Consider the following 17,664-nt stretch of genomic DNA (forward strand, 5'->3'; position numbering starts at 1 on the left):
ACAGGAATGGAAGCATGGATAACTCTGCAAAAAGGAAGGACCCTGGAGAAATCTGGGGATTGATTGATTGATTATTATTTTTTTTTTTTTAGACGGAGTCTTGCTCTGTCACCAGGCTGGAGTGCAGTGGTGTGATCTCAGCTCATCACCTCACTGCAACCTCCGCCTCCTGGGTTTAAGTGATTCCCCTGCCTTGGCCTCCGGAGTAGCTGGGACTACCGGTACACGCCACCACACCCAGATAATTTTTTGTATTTTAGTAGAGATGGGTTTTCACCATGTTGGCCAGGATGGTCTGGATCTCCTGACCTCGTGATCTGCCCCCCTTGGCTTCCCAAAGTGCTGGGATTACAGGTGTGAGCCACTGCACCAGGCCGGATTGGTTAATTTAAATGTGTCTGATACACACATACATCAACATGTCACTTAATTTAAAATATATATATATATATATAAATCAGGGAAAACTAGGAAAAACATTCATTGGAGTGAAAATAAAAGATGAAGTGGATTGCTTCTTTCTTTGATTATGATTTAGCCCTCTTTTTAAGTTTATTCTCAACTAATTTTACAACTTAAGCTCCGCATGTTTAGCTAGTAACTAAGTGTCACAAAGTCTTGACTACCTCGTTTCTTTCCTCCTTGATTCTCAGGGCAGTGGAGTTTCTGCTTAGCTATCTTTTTCCTCATCAGCTGGCCTGCCTTCAGGAGACAGGACAACCTCTGCTGTCTTTTCTCCCCAAGGCAACCCTTTTCTCAGCCTTTCTGCTGCCTTTTATAGAGAAGGCACATGGTGCCCTGCTGTCTATGCTATTTATAATTATTTTCTCAAGTGAAAATCTCAGAATGACTCAGCAGCCTTTTTTCAATGTTCAAACTATTTTGAACCAAAATAATATATATTTATCAAGTACAGTTAAACCGTTCATCCCAGGAAGTTCAATTCTAAGGACTCTGCTTTCACAAGTTGGTTATAGGGAAGTATCATAAAGGAGGTATTAGCACTTTTCAAATTTTCATGGGAGAAATGAAATTTTATTATTAGAATATATTTTCTAGCCTTATAAAAATAGTATTCATGTAATAAGATCCATAATAATTGATATATATATATATATATATAAATAGAAACAGTTGATGTATATAAAGATGCAGCATTGCCTTCTTTTCTGTATTTAATATCTTGGTTAGGTGGTGCTTCAAAGGTCAAACCCAGGTTTTATGTAATTAATCCTAATCTTGTGTGTAGGTGTGTAGAATTATTAATTGCATATGATGCTAACATTAATCACGCTGCTGATGGAGGACAGACACCTCTATACCTGGCCTGTAAAAATGAAAATAAAGAATGTATTAAACTCTTGTTGGAAGCCGGAACCAACCGAAGTGTAAAAACCACAGTGAGTACCACTCTGGTTTTTTTTTCCCCCCTGTATACATAATTTGCCATATATTTGTAAACTCTACAACTAGAAAAACAAAATAAAGGTTAAAATAGAGGTTGCTTTATTTTGTTTTGCTCGTAGGATTTGGGAAGTGTCTGACCCTTGTTTGAATCTCTTTCCTGTTAATTAAATGTCTTGTTCATTAGCCTAACCAGTCCTTTAACCTCTGAGCCTCAGATTCATCTGTCAAACAGGAAAACAAATACCTATGCTTTGATTATTTTTAGAACTAGGGCAGACAAGGGAGGTATAATTTTTTATTCATTCAACAAATAATAGTCTCAGATCCTGTGTTTTCTTAAGTAAAGGAGAACCAATGGTTAATAATGGCCACAGAGATGTGGCCGGGTGTGGTGGCTCACGCCTGTAATCCCAGCACTTTGGGAGGCCAAGGTGGGCAGATCACCTGAGGTCAGGAGTTTGAGACCAGCCTGATCAACATGGAGAAACCCCATCTCTTCTGAAAATAGAAAATCAGTTGAGCGTGGTGGTGCATGCCTGTAATCCCAGTTACTTGGGAGGCTGAGGCAGCAGAATCGCTTGAACCTGGGAGGCAGAGGTTGTGGTGAGCCGAGATGGCGCCATTGCACTCCAGCCTGGGAAACAAGAGTAAAACTCTGCCTAAAAAAAAAAAAAACATATATGTAAGCAGAGATGTAATAAGCTAGATATAAACATTTTTAATGACTGTTATTGCTAGAGTTTTTTTTTAAAAAAAAACTTCCTATTTTTTGAAAATCTGAGAAAACAGTTTAGTTTTATATTTTTCATGTTATTTATATATATTGAGAAATCTGTGGTGTTACACATATTCAGTATAAAATTCTATAGTGAAAAATAATTTTGTATCACTGGGCTGAATGAAAAAAAAAAGCAGTACAGCATAAAAATTAGTCACATCCTAAGTTAGAGAACACAGAAATCCATTCTCTCCAGCTAGTTGCTGGTGAGCTGAACAAAATCTTTGGAAGTATGGATGCTCAAAAGTTCAGAGATAAACAGTGTAATTGGGAACAATTATGTCTGTGCCTTATAATAAGTATCAAAAGAGGATGGAAGATAGAAATTTATTTTTCCAGAAATGGTTGCATGGCCTTTCTAATATAAATCGGGAAAGGTCAAAAGCACTTATAGTCTTCAGTAGTAGACTACTTGTGTAGTATACTGTTATACTACCCAAGTAAAGGTGTCCACAACCCAGTGAAGAACACACCTGAATGGAGCTGATTGAAGCTCCCTACTTGTCTTAGCCAAGTGAACTTTATTTATCTGATTGGAGCACCCTTGTCTTGTCTTAGCCAAGTGGATTTTATTGGTATGAGATACCAAACCAGAGAAAAAGCTGCATTGCAAAGGGATGGCTTTAGCAAATGATCAGATGACTTAACCCAAATTTAGATTGTTCGTATTAATTGTCTATTTATCTGTCTTCTACCCTATTATTTTTTAAAAGTGTACTGTAGCTTACTGAAATATATTTAGCATAGCAGTGTGAAATACTACATGAAAACGGTATGTCAAGGGGAAATTAAAGGTAGAAAAACATAGCCGAAATACAAATCACCAAAATAAGCCAGGTTCTTTTATGAAAATTTTTTTTAAAAAATAAAGAAAATGAGTGTCCGAATAGAACGCAGACCCATCTCTATATAAAGATGAAGAGACTATAGATAGAACCTAGATTTTTCCCAGAATAATGCTTGTCAAACTTTAGTGTATTAGAATCTCCTGGAGGTATCGTTAAGTCAGATTGGTAGACCCCATCCCCAGAGTTTCTGATTCAATAGATCTGAGATGAGGCTTAAGAATTCACAGTTCTATCAAGTTCCCAGGTGATACTGATGCTGCTGGTCTGGGGACCACACCTGAGAATCACTGCCCTAAAAAGGACTTCTATTAATACCCCTACTCCATCTACTAGCTAAGTGGGTAATAGAGGCTCCAAAGTAATATATTCTAGAAAACAGACCCAGTAATTTTAGTTGAAACATTTTCTAAGCTTATAATGATCAGTATCCCTCTGCAGTCACAAAACACTCAATAGGGGCCTGTAAACCTGCACTGAAATTATTTGGCTTTGTTTTTTTCTTTATGTCTACCTTTTCCCTGTTATTTAGGATCTTTCCTTCTGGAATGGTTGGCATAAAATTTTAAGATCGCAGAGTTAGGTCAGTGCCTTATAAGTAAAACTGGCTTATAACTGCATTCTTTCAGTACTCTACTAATAACATTCTTGCATATAAATTTTTTAATTCCTTTAAAGTTCATTCTCTTTCATAGTATTAAATTGAGATTTTGATTTACCATACATAATACTCAGTTATGCCCTGGGCAGTACCTGCTCACCCCAAATGTTTAACTGGTAGGTAGAAGTGATTACAAAATAGCAAACATGAGTCATAGCAGTTGGAAATATTGTTAACTGACAGAAGTCAGAGAACTTTACCCAGCTCATCAGTGTTGATGTTCAGGATTGGAATGCCTGCTTTTCCCAGCTCAGTGGTCCATGCCCAAGAACATTTTGAAGTGAACTTTCAATAACATTATCCTTGACATTAATGTTGTTATCAACCCTTTCCCCCTGGTCATTTTATTTTCAGGATGGCTGGACACCAGTTCATGCAGCTGTGGACACTGGTAATGTGGACAGCCTCAAGCTTCTTATGTACCATAGAATACCAGCTTGTGGAAATTCTTTCAATGAGGAGGAGTCCGAGTCAGGTGTCTTTGACTTGGATGGAGGAGAAGAGAGTCCTGAAGGCATATTCAAGCCTGTTGTTCCTGCAGACCTCATTAACCACGCCAACAGAGAAGGCTGGACTGCTGCCCACATTGCTGCTTCCAAAGGTTTTAAGGTGTGTCTGTTAGCAGCTGGCCTCATCATGCAGCTGTAATTTGATGAGCGGCAAAGTTGTCTGCTATAGATGAAGTGTACTTAAATTGAATAATTGGAGACTGAGTGATACAATTGCAAGTGTTACCAATACAAATTGACATTATTCCTATGCAATAGTTATGGTCAAGGGCATAAAAGACTTTTAATAAAAATAATTTATTTGTAGTTTGTTAATGAGAAATATGAGGGTAATTTCAAACATTTTATCTACAATAGGAGCAAATCATTGGTGTTGATTTAGTTCATTGGGTTGCTTACTTCAGTACCAACACCACGCTGCTAGTGAGAGGCAAGGTGAGGATTCACATTCGTGCTGCAGAGCTCGTTCTCTTGCCCTGTACCCTCAGCTGCCAAACTTACCCCTGTCTGTGCTGTCTTACCAATATCTAAGAGGAAGCTCTAGATGCTCAGATAGAATACGGAATGATTCTGAATATTAAAGAAATAGTGTAATATAGTAATCCATTCACTCATGTTGTTCTGATGTCAATCACTTTAGCATTAATTTGTGTTAGCAATAATAAGATATTAGGAAGTTCCTGAGTGCAAGCTACTGTGTGTGCTAACATTTGTAAGGATCATTTCTGCCATTAGGTAGCTCCTAGTTCAGTGGCAAGTGTGCAGGGTACAAGACAAATGTAGGACAAGAAAAGCACAAAAATGAACACAAGGAGAACAGAAATGCACTTGGAACAGTATAAAAATGCAGCAATTACAGGAAAAAGAAGGAGAACATACGTATTTCAAAGGGCAGAACTTCAGGAGTGTTAGGCTCAAGCATGGCTCATTCTGGAGGAGCTGGAAATTATTTTGAGCTTTGCAAGGAGGATTAAATTCACCATCACCACTGAGAAAGGAGAGTGGTTCAGGTGAAAGGAGCAGTAAAAACAAACACATGGAAGTAGGGAGGTGGATAACAGGTCCCTGTTAATTGGGATAATGGAGAGTAGTGAGAAACAAGACCTGACTGGGAGTCTCACAGCAGGGCCTGGGGCCTTCAGTGACATAGCAAGGAGTTTGGTCTTAATTTACTATTCAAAGTGAAACCATTGAAAGGTTTTGTACAAAGGAACAAAATAATCAACTGAATAGTTTAAATAGATTCACTTAGCAAGAACATCAAGAAGATTTGAGATTACAAAGAAATTGGTGTCAGGAAGAGATACTACATGAAAGATGATGAGAGCAGTGGAAATAATGAGAAATACTAGGAATTCCCCAGGAATGAGCATGGATTAGATGAGGGAAATGGGAGAGCTGAATAAAAAGATAGTAGTAACATTCCCAAAAAGAATAAGGAAAAGGATCATTTTGATCAAGAAGACAGAATGCAGTTTTAGACATGGTGAATGTGTTACGATTTGTTCATCCAGATGGAGATAGCTAAAGATGTGTATTTAGAGCTCCTGGTTGGGTAACTTCCTGTTGTGATCTTGGCAGAAGCTGTTCATCTTGGACTTTGGTGTTTTACAAAATGAGAAAAGGGCATGATACAGTTGAGTCTGGAGGTATGGTTTGTTAGCAGTAGTTTTGTTGTTTTGTTTCCCCAACTTCACCCTTTGACCAAAAAGATAGAAAAATTCTGGGAACTTGATTTGTATGTATGATTTGAATGGAATGCAATAATATTTGACATAAAAGTTTTTGGGAGACAAAGATGGGAAATGTGAATAGTTTAAACCTGAATATGTACAGTTAATCTAGGACTATGAATCTCTTTTGCTGTTGTAGAGGTGCATGGAAAGGGTAGTTTGCAACCTGCCTCCACTCCTTTAAAAGAAAAACTCTGAATGTAATATGAGATGTTAATGATGGGAGTGTGTTAGGCCTGCACTCAGCCTAGAGGCAAAAAAAAAAAAAAAAAAAAAGAAAAGAAAAAACCTGAACACCCTTGATCTAGGATGTTCAGCTACTGGCACCTCTCAGGCTAGGCAGAAAGGAACTTGCTCCCCAGGGTGAGTTACCCTTCAGTGTAGGGCAGTTGTGATGCTGCTCAACTCCTTAATTATGACTTCTTTATTAGTTCTGGTGTTTTTATGATCAAAGAGGGCATTGTCATTGATTTCCACACCTCTGGCATATTGTCCAAGGGAAATGTGACCTCTTTCTCCCATAGACTATGACTCTCGTGTATTCTTTTACTTTAAGAAGCACAAGATGAATTTTGGACAAAGAAAGAGAGATTTTTTTTAAAGTGGGCATGACTGACAATATTCACATGCTGCTAGGCTATTAATATATTTTTTAAGCCCTAGAGTGGACATTAAATCTTCTAGTCTAACCTTTCCATTTTATGATTAAGACATTTAAACCCCAGAGGATTTAGTAGATAAAAGTTGGGAATGAAGCCCAGTTTGCCTGAATCCATTAGTCTTTTCATTGTACCATACTTCCTTCTACCCTAGTCAAAGATATTGGAAAATGTATTAGTATCATTTGCCTAATATTTATATTCTGGCTGAGATAGTTCTTCAGAAAGTAATCTACTTATAACTAAGATATTAAGGCCAGATTTCTGAAAAAATACGGCTCTGAGCTAGTCATTGCATTGGTAGAAAGATTCTACATTGACCACAAGTAGAGCTTAAAAATAGTTTTTTTCTTTACTCTAGCATACATTTGTCTAATCTACACAGAGTAGTAGAATCATTGCTACCCAAGAAGATGACTTCAGTTTCCATATGGTTTTCAGTAGAGAATTGTGGAATTTCAGAGCTTGAAGGGACATAACATAGCTCAGTGGTCCCCAACCTTTTTGGCAGCAGGGACTAGTTTCGTGGAAGACAGTTTTTCCATGGTTGGGGGTGGGGTGGGGTGGGAATGGTTTCAGGATGAAACTGTCCCACCTCATAAGGAGCACACAACCTAGATCCCTTGCAGATGTAGTTCACAATAGGGTTCACACTCCTATGAGAGTCTAATGCCACCGTTGATCTGACAGGAGGTGGAGCTCAGGCAGGAATGCTTGCCCACCCTCCACTCACCTCCTGCTGTGCGGCCTGGTTCCTAACAGGCCACGGACTGATACTGGTCTGTGACAGGGGTTTGTGGACCCCTGACATAGTTCATCTAGTCAATTTCCCTTGTGTTGTAGATAAAGAAACTAAGTATTTATCTATAACAAATGGGTAACTAATTCCTCAAGCTCCATTCATTGAAGATCAAATTCCCACATCTGTCCTTTTTCCACGTTAGCCCCTGGTCTTTTTTCCAATGGTTAAGAAATTTGTGCAGACCACCATTAAATGTCATCGGAAAACCTCTCTCTACAGCTGGCCTGACTACTCCACAGGCTGCTGAACTAAGGATAAGCCTTTGTTTCCATCATTTCATCTGAATAGATAGATGAATTTCTTTTTTTTTTTTTTTTTGAGACGGAGTCTTGCTCTGTCGCCCAGGCTGGAGTGCAGTGGCCAGATCTCCGCTCACTGCAAGCTCCACCTCCCAGGTTCACACTATTCTCCTCCCTCAGCCTCCCGAGTAGCAGGGACTACAGGCGCCCACCACCTCGCCCGGCTAGTTTTTTGTATTTTTTTAGTAGAGACGGGGTTTCACCGTGTTAGGCAGGATGGTCTCGATCTCCTGACCTCGTGATCTGCCCGTCTCAGCCTCCCAAAGTGCTGGAATTACAGGCTTGAGCCACCGCGCCCGGCCGATGGATGAATTTCTTAATGAAACTTCCTATTCTGTCATGAAACCATTGACATGTTAGTTTCCTGCAACAGAAACAAATTTAAGAGATTGTCTGGATTTGAGCGGCTCTGTTGTTGAAGTTCATATACCAAGAGATTTTTTTCACTGGAGGGACTGCGTGAATTTTTCACTACAGGAGGTGGTTATACTTCTCGCTTACCAAAGCCAGTGGCTTCCTGTCACTTCTGCTTTTGCTCAGTCTCCCTGGGTGTTTTAACAAGTTGACGATTTAATACAAACTCCTCCCTCCCTGGGCTTCCAGACCACTGTCCTTTTCTCACTTCCCCTCCAACTTTGCTGACCAGGCTTTCTATTTGTTTTTCTGCTTTTTGTTTTTTGGGGTGTGTGTGTGTGTGTGTGTGTGTGTGTGTGTGTGTGTGTGTGTGTTAACTCTAAGCAACTCCCAAGTTTCATTCTCAGCTGCCTACTCCTGTTTTCTAAGAGCTTATCCAGCCTTTCAGGGGTCTTTCAGGAATCAGCTGTGACTCCTGCAGTAACTAGTCCCAAACCCGTATCTCCATATCTGCCTTTTTAGTTGTCCTCCAGACATTCATCTCCAGCATCCTAGAGGTCATGTCTGGTTAGGCCCACTGCCCTCTGGTCAGGTAGTAGCCCTCTTGTTACCCACTTTAGATCATTTTTGTGTGTTAGGATTGCGATCTGCCTGATGCATTGTTAAGCTTTTAGCCACATGAGGATCAGACGTTTGCACTCACACTGTAGCAGCCACCTCGGTCCTCCAAGAGGTCTCCATGAGGTATGTGCAGAGGTCCACATGACGCCCCAATATTTGGATTCCTTCTTCCTAGGAATTGGATACAAGAACAAGATAATAGGAGTCGCTCAAGTTATTCATTGTTGCATGGAGTTGGGTAGCTAGTTTAGAAAAGAGAAAATTAGATGAGGTGCCTGCAAAGGCACGAAGTCATTGGAACTAGATTTTAATCATGATAAATAGAAATCTGTTCTTTGAACACTGTTGTAATGCTTTTGATTATGATTATTTCCTTTTTTCTTTTAATTTTTAGAAAAAAATATTCTGGAAAATGCCTTTCTATACTCATTCCCTATAATATTCAGTGAAGAGTACTGAATCCTTTCTTACTTTGGACAGCAATGAATGGCAGAACCCTAAAGAGAATGTAAACTTGGCTGCGCAGGGTCATGCTCCACCTCTCATCCAAGACATGAGTTGTCCAGTGTTTCCCACCAACACCTTTCATGGATCTGGGTTTTGATCCTTTTTCTCATCACTCTAAACTTTCCCACTTGAATGATCTTGTTGATCCGCAGAATATAATCTATACAGATTCTAAAATCTCATCTCTAGCCCTACTTAAGCATTTTCTGAGTCTGTCTAGGCAGGTCCTTTCCTTGATAATCAGGGGAACAAACTTTCCAGTTTGCTCAGTACAACCCTGTTTATGCCTGTCATCCCAGTGTAATTAACAGTGCCTCCTTTCACTCTCTAATGTGTTCCAGTTTAAACAACTGTAGGGTAATCCTGCAGTTTGGGGACCACATTCACTTTTGCTTCCACCAGATAGCTCTTCTAGCACATTCTTGGGCCCAAATGTTTATGCTTCTTAGCCAGTCTGCTGCAATTCTTGCTTCTCCTCTCTTACTCCAATAGCATCACCTGGCATTTGTTTGCTTGCTCCATCTTCCTAACTGAAAGAACTCAAATGATCAACACAACTCTAAATTTACTCTTTTATGAATAAATTTTGAATACCTTGTCTCCTCCGTAGTCTTGTCAGCACTGTCCTTAGGGAGCCCTCATCATCTGCTGTCTGGTCACATTCACGATACTGCCGCGGTCTCATCATGTTCGGTCTCTCTGCTTCCCTTACATTGCCATGTGAGGGGCCTTTCTAACAGGTGAACATGGTGATGTAATTACCTGCTTCATGTCTTCCCAAGCCTCTGTCACTTCCAGGGCAGGGATGCCTATCATAACAGTCAAGTCCCTTCCTGATCTGGCCTTGGTCTGTCCCCCTAGGCACACTTCTGTCTCCTTCCCTAGTGCGTGCTAGGCTTTGACCACGCATACTGGTCAATGTGCAAACATTCTGTGCTCGCTCCCCTCCCTGTCTTTGTATCTGCTGCTCCCATTACCTCAAATGGCCTCTTCTCCTGTCTTGACCCCTCTCTGCCTGGAAAACATTTCAGCTTGTCTTGGCTTCTTGGAGTTAGGTGTTCCCAGGATGCCTCTCCACACTTTGCTTAGAGAGCATGTACTTCATTGTAATTGTTTGCATGCCTCGCTGCCTCTCCATCTCCTCTGAACAGTTACTTTTTAATCCTTCTATATACTGTGTCCAGCAGAGTCTGTGACCCAAAAGTGCTAAATGTTTGCTGAGTCAGTAAGAGAATGGACTGCTTCCTTTTTCTTAACTGGTCTCCTTGCTGTCACTCTCTTCCTTTCCAATGTAATCTTTCATTACAACAATTGGTTTGCAGAACAGAGCTGAACATGGCGCTTTCCTTCCCAAACACATCCTCATGCCTACAGAAAAGCATGCAAAGTGCATAGCACTCAACCCTTTACAGCTGACAGCAGCCACCTTCATCTTTGGCCATGCACACCTAACTACCTTCTTGCTCATGTCATTATTTCCCACATTAACGGCTTCCATCTCCCCAGCCCTGTAAAGCAGCAGGTACACCCCAAGGTTGTTCTCAGCACTTGAGCTGGGCTTTCGATGTATATTTGCAAACTTTCTTCACTTTCTTTCTCTCTGCTCACTCTCAAACTCCTGGCTCCCTGCTCTGACTTTGATTTTTATCTCTAGCTCTCTGGACTCGGGGTTGCTACTGAATTTCCTGGACGCTGGTACCTTGCTTCTCAGCTCTGCTGAAAGGAGCCTGGCAGTTCCCTCACCCCTCAACCTCTCCTCTGTCCCTGGTCCATAATCACGGATCCCTCTGTTTCAGCTGGACCCATGGGCACCCAGCATAAAGACAGCATTCTCCAGTCTTGATTGCAGGGAACTATGGCCAAATATTTGAGTTCCAGCAAGTGGAATGTGAGTGCACGTGAAAGCTGAGGCCTAAGCTACTTCTTTAAAAAGTCTCTGTTATAGCAGATGTCTCTATATCCTAATAGGAATTTAGCTTAAACTCATCCATCTAGATCCCTGTCTCCGTATCACTTGGGTAGGACATCCTGCCCAGTTTAGGGCCCCTGGAACTCTATTTCCAGAAGCAGAGACTGGAATCACAGCATTTGTCCTCTTCACACAATCCCATTCAACAAGGAGAGAGTATAGAGACTTCTCTCCCTCTTTACCTCTTCCTGCTCCTCCATAAAGTAAAACTGTACTCATTGCTTCGCCAGCCCCTTTTCTGAGTGTATCAGGTCACTTTGCATTCCTCCCTGAGACATGGAATTCCTCTACCTTATTCACCATCAGGACCCTCAGCCCATGTAATAGTCCCTGGCCCAAAGGGGCTTTGTGCCCTGCTTATAAAGTTGTTGTGAGGGCTAAACGAACATTGAATACTTGCAAAGTGTGGTATGTGCCTGGAACTTAGTATGTGCTCAAATAGTTGTTGTAGCTGTTGTTATTAAGTGTCAGTGGGGCCAAAGTTTTCACTTTCTTTGAGTTCCCTATGCAGCCAGCACATGCTGCAGAATTTACACTTGTAGTAGTGTTTGGCTATGCGCTACCCTCATGGGGACTGACATTCATGCTTCCTTAAAGAGAAAGTCACTGCTTATGGTCTGGCCCACTGACCTACCTGAATGTAAGAAAAATTAGAAATCACCTACTTTGAAGGTCAGAAATAAAAGACTATAAAAGAACAGGGTCAGGCAGTTCAGGAGTATTGCAAACTTGTGTTACACCTTTTATCATTTCTGTTTGTAATTTGAAGTAACAGTACTTAAATTGTCTTGAGATTAGTGACATTTGTTGATGCGCTATGATACCTCACCAGTTAACTGGATATTTGGACTGTTTTCTAGCTGGTGATGATGATGTTGATTATAGTAATAATAATAGCTACTAATAACTACTTGGAGTTTAGTACAGGCCATGAATATGAGAACTTTGTGTGCCTCTTTCATTTAAGTCACGTTAACCTTATGAGATATAGATACTTGAAATACAGATAGGGAAATGAAAGCAAGAAACTGTTAAATGATTCCGCAACAGTGGTAGATACAGTCATTTTGGTTGGCAGGATTCATCCAGGTCAGCTGTGGCTCTTACCTACATTTACTGCAAGTTCCAACTTGCAAAATAAATGCGTGATTTTTATCACTTATCATCTTGAGAATTCACTAAGTTTAGTTCTCAGATTGCTTTCTAGTTAAGTTTCTAATTAGAGTTCATTTCTCAATCAACATTATCTTATTTTTACTGATTTTGTCCAAATTAGTAACAACAAATTGATATGAATTGACATTTATTTATCTGACTTTGTTTTCTGTTAATTTCTTAGCGATTTCTTAAATCTGAACTGTAGACCTATGAAAGTCAGACTTCCAGACTTTTCTTTAAGATTTACTTTTTTAATGGCCACATAATAATTGTACAGACTGCCGGACTTAAATGGCAAGTTTTAGAGAGATTCCTCCAACCTGAACAGGGTCAGGCAGGGAGAAACAAATGTCCTAGTTGCTTCCCTTTGCAAGCAGGCAGATTTTCTTTACTCAGGAAACCCAAGGCCTAGTTTCCCATCTTTCCAACATCCAAGAAGGTTCTCTCTGTCAGCTTTACCCTCAGAGCAGCACTGGCTTCCTGTTAAAGTTTCACTAAATTGGTGGTTTCTGCTTACTCTGTGTTTTTTTTTTTTTCTGGCCCTTGGGGACTCACTGTACTTTCTAGCGAACTCATTATGGCGTTTAAAAGTATGTTTCAGAGGCAACATGAAGCAACCGGAAGTCATGTATACTCCTTGTGGAAGTGCACATTGGTGTAGGCACTGTTGAAAGCTCTTTGCAGTATGGACTAACGTAGAACATGTGCATGCCCTGTGCACAGCAGTCCAGCCCTACCATATACCAAATACCCAACACGTGTCCACCACAGGACATGTACTAGAATGTTTATAGCAGAACACCAATGTTCATCAACAAGAGAATGGATGAGTAAATTGTGGTATACCACAATGGAATGTAATGGAATCCCACATAGTTATCATTTTTTAATGAAGACAAATTCTGACTACTCCCAACACATGGATGAATCTTAGAGACATTATATGGAATGAAAGAATGCACCTACATACAGTATGATTCCATTTATATAGAGTTCACAGATAGGCCAAACCAATCTCTAAAATTAGAAATCAGACAGTAGTTGCCTCTGCGGGGGAGAGAGGAGTTAATTGTTGAGATGGAGTACAAAAGGGGCTTCCAAAGTGCTCCTTCCACAAATATGTTTGCTTTGTGATAATGCTTCAAGTTGTCCATTTCTGTGTACTTTTCTATGTGAATATTATATTTCTTTTTTTTTTTTTTTTTTTTTTGAGACAGAGTCTTGCTTTGTCACCCAGGCTGGAATGCAGTGGCATGATCTTGGCTCACTGCAACCTCTGCCTCCCGTGTTCAAGCAATTCTCCTGCCTCAGCCTCCAGAGTAGCTGGGATTACAGGCGCCCACCACCATGTCCGCCTAATTTTTGTATTTTTAGTAGGATGGGGTTTCACCATGTTGGCCAGGCCAGGCTGGTCTCAAACTCCTGACCTCAAGTGATCCACCTGCCTCGGCCTCCCAAAGTGCTGGGATTACACACATGAGCCACCACACCCAGCCGGATATTGTATTTCTTTTAAAAATATTTTATATTAGAAGACAAAAAAGTATATTTTAAAAGTGAATGAAAGGCTACGCTACAGAAAGATAAGAAAAAGCTACTCAAGATGACTTGATTTAATATGTTGTTAGAACTGCAAGACAGCCCCATGCCTCCGAGTGGGTGTGCGTGCGTGTGTGCGTGCGTGTGTGCGTGTGTGTGTGTGTGTTTAGGGGAGTGATGGGCAGGTCATTGCTTGTTTTGGTTATTGGTTCCTTTTCATGCTTTCTGGTCTATTCATTTTTCTCCTTAGCCTTGTGAGAAATTAGCAAACAATCATCAAGTGGCAAACATTGATTTAGGAGATTTCCTTGGTAAATATCCTGATGTAATACCTTGCCATGTGATTATTTATTAGAAAATGTATGTATATATATTGTCTCTTACTTTGCATTTGAAAAAATATGGAGGACTAAGACTTTTCAGTTCATAATTCTACTTTTTGAATGGAGATTTCCTTAAGCAACACAGAAGAAGAAAAAGCTGAAAAGGAAAGGGAGCATCACTTCAATATCTATAGGGAATGATTTTCTAAAATCTCAATCAACATGATGTGCATATTTTTCACATAAAATATGGCAGGGTAACATCTCAAATACAAATATGCTTATGAGGACTCTTAGAATTTTTAAAATTAGAACCCTGCACTTATATTACCAGGAAAGCAGTTTATAGTCTAGAAGACAGCAAAGTACATCCCGTTATAGCAAAAGTCTTCTGCTTTATATTGCCAAATTACCATAGAAGGAGAATGTCTGCTGAAATTAATTTTGTTTTTAATTTCAATCTGCAGATTGAGTGATTACCAAGCTATTTTTTTTCTTGAAACCTAAGAAGCTGTTCTGTGGAACAGTGTTATGATCCTATCATTTGCATTTAAATAAGCACTCTTTGCTTTGCATTTCTAGGCATTGTTTAGTTTAAGATTAATCTGTATATTGGGGTTGATGGAATTGAAATAAGATTTATAGCTGTGAATTCTTGATTTGATTGATATAGGCAACTGGCCTTTCCTTTGGGTTTTGCACTCAAGTTAATTCATTTGGACTTGGAGGTAATCGAGCTCTTGTCTTTACAGAACTGCCTAGAAATCTTGTGTAGACACGGAGGGCTTGAGCCAGAAAGGAGAGACAAGTGCAATCGGACTGTGCATGATGTTGCCACTGATGACTGCAAGCATTTGCTGGAGAATCTGAGTGAGTGATGTTCAGAGCTTATTGTTTATCTTTCCCCTCTGCTGCTGGGGCCTCTGGTACAATGGAAAAAACTATTTACAGTTTTTGCATCTCCTTTTTAACCTTTTAGGAGCCCCAACTATGGCAAAAATACTGACTGTAAGTGTGATAATTATTGTTCCATGTAGAATGACTTTTTGCAGAACTAATTGCTACTCAAGTGATGTGGGCTTCTCCTTGTATTTTACTGACCTAGGAGAGCAATCTAAATATTTATTGCATTTTTCTTCTGATTTAGATTGTCTTTCTAGACATTAGACTGGCAGGATATGAGAAATCCCAGCTGTGTACTCTGCATCAGTTGATTGTATGAGGCAGGCAAGTTGCTTGTCTCCCAGCACCTGGTTGCCTACTTTTCTGTGAAGATAATTGTTGATCTTTTGGGTCCCTTTCAGCTCCAAGAGTATATGCTCCTCAGCATATTTTATAAAGGCTCACTTGTGGGTTTGTGAGTGTGGAGTATAGACCTTACGAAACATTATGACCTCTTATATTAAGATTATCACTCTATCCATCCAGTCAGCCAGCTGTATCAGTAATTCAGTTTTAGGATAAGCAGATTTTTAAAAACTTAAATAATGTTTTTATCTTCAACCTAATACATTCCTTCATATACTTTTATTTTGTGAAGAAAATTTCAGAATGGCTAGGAAGCATATATGCAAACTGTGTAAGTAAACTTTAATATAAAAGGATAAAAGAGAATCATAGAAATTCTCTTTAAACCTGAGTGGTTTTTTTTTTTTTTTTTTTTTTTTTTCATTGACAGAAGGCTTTATTTATCATTAAAGTCTAGCTTTCAGGACCTTAAACTTTTGAATCACTGCTCAGTGTCTGAAACAGTATCTTATATAGGATTTCTCTAAAACAGTTCTTTTATTATAAGCTGATGCTAACCTAACAACAAACATGGAAAACTTTCTGTTGGGCTAAAATTTTATTATGGAATGTAAATGCTATCATTTAATTATATTCCACATTTTGATATTAAACATTTAAAAATTGAATAAGTAGATATAGCTGTGATATCTTAGATGTGAAAAATATGAAGCATATTGGCATGGCTGGGATAGAGGTGTGATTAGAGGTGGGAAATTGGAAGGATGAGACAGCGCAGTTGATGTTTTGGGCAGTTTAATGCTCATTTCAGTAGTTTTGACCTTATATGACAAAGATAAGTCAATGAGATTCTTGATAGTGCATAATATGATACAAACAGTGTTTTGGAATTTCATAGGCAGCTCTTTGTGAGACAAATCAACCTATAGAGAGTCTGGAAACAGATCAAGCATCAAAGAGTTTTAATGATGAGTCCTCAGTTGGACCAGGGTGGAAGAGAGGGAAATGGTATATAATGAGGAGAGAGATGAGAAATCCTAAAACTGAGGATTAAGGAGGACTTTATGAAATAGAAGACTAGTATGGGAGACCTGAGTATAATTTCTATCTCGGACATGTTGGCAGGCTTTGCAGGTGTACATCCTGTGGAAGATTGGACATTAGGTAGTCTGATTTAAGGGAAAGGGCATCTGAATCCCAGCTCCCAGAGGTCTGTGTAATGTCAGGCAAGGTGCTTAGCCTTCTCTCACCTCAGTCTGCTCGCCTGTTAGTAGGGTTAACAATTATTCGTATACCTGAGTGCAAAAGAGTGGATCGTTTCTTAAAGTCTTTCTAAGATTCCAATTCTGACAATCAGAGAAGTAAAAAAGACAGGATGTGCATTTAGATTATGATTACTTCCATAAGGCTGATGATAAAAGCTGTGAATGTAAATGAACTATAAAAAGTAAGTGGGGCCGGGTGCGATGGCTCACATCTGTAATCCAGCCTTTGGGAACTGAGGTAGGCGGATCTACTGAGGTTAGGGTTAAGACCAGCCTGACCAACATAAAGAAACCCCATCTTTACTAAAAAATACAAAATTATCTGGGCATGGTGCCATATGCCTGTAATCCCAGATACTCAGGAGGCTGAGGCAGGAGAATTGCTTGAACCTGGGATGCAGAGGTTACAGTGAGCCAAGATGAGGCCACCACACTGCCTCAGCCCTGGGTGAGCAGAGGCAGGAGACTCCATCTCTCAAAAAAAAAAAAAAAAAAAAAAAAAAAAAAAAAAAGAAAGAAAGAAAGTGAAGAACAGAATGTGTCAAAGAAGAACAAAGATGCACAATTATTTTCATTTGTTCAACAAACTACTCCTCGCCTAAGCACATAGCTAGAAGCACTCTTGCATGTGTGTACCAGGAGACATGTGAAAATGTGTGTTGCAGCATTGTATGTAATACTAGAAAACCGAAAGCATTCTAAAGTGAAATATATTAGGGAATGGTTAAATAGAATAAACTCTAGAAAATTCATATCTTAAAGGTACCAAATAGCACTTAAAAATAAATTTTATCTGTATAAATCACCTTAAATACATTTTAAAAAAATGTTGAGTGAAGTCAGTTATAAAGGACACATAATATAAAACCATCTGTGTAAAAAGTTTAAAAATACAACTCCAAGCCTATATTTGTTATAAGTACCACTAAATGAGGCAACGTGTAAAAATATGCATAAGGGACGTAAGAGCTTCCCCATGGAAGATTT

General features: G+C 39.5%; 1 protein-coding gene and 1 long non-coding RNA gene across 4 annotated transcripts in view; one reads left to right on the plus strand and one right to left on the minus strand.

The window, feature by feature from the left end:
- Positions 1–17,664, plus strand: part of CTTNBP2 (cortactin binding protein 2) — a 161,672-nt gene that overhangs the window by 90,396 nt on the left and 53,612 nt on the right. For all 3 annotated transcript variants that reach the window (NM_001168715.1, XM_031664841.1, XM_031664840.1), the window contains 3 exon segments: positions 1,250–1,400; positions 4,046–4,300; positions 14,917–15,034. In NM_001168715.1, the coding sequence (NP_001162186.1) occupies positions 1,250–1,400; positions 4,046–4,300; positions 14,917–15,034 (524 nt within the window).
- LOC116274488 lies at positions 1,254–10,119 on the minus strand. Its single transcript, XR_004183162.1, has 3 exons — positions 9,770–10,119; positions 8,751–8,839; positions 1,254–1,327 (listed from the first exon to the last, which is right to left on the minus strand). It is a non-coding gene; the product is annotated as an uncharacterized LOC116274488 (long non-coding RNA).

The sequence above is a fragment of the Papio anubis genome, chromosome 4 (assembly GCF_008728515.1).
Source record: "Papio anubis isolate 15944 chromosome 4, Panubis1.0, whole genome shotgun sequence".
NCBI classification, from domain to species: domain Eukaryota; kingdom Metazoa; phylum Chordata; class Mammalia; order Primates; family Cercopithecidae; genus Papio; species Papio anubis.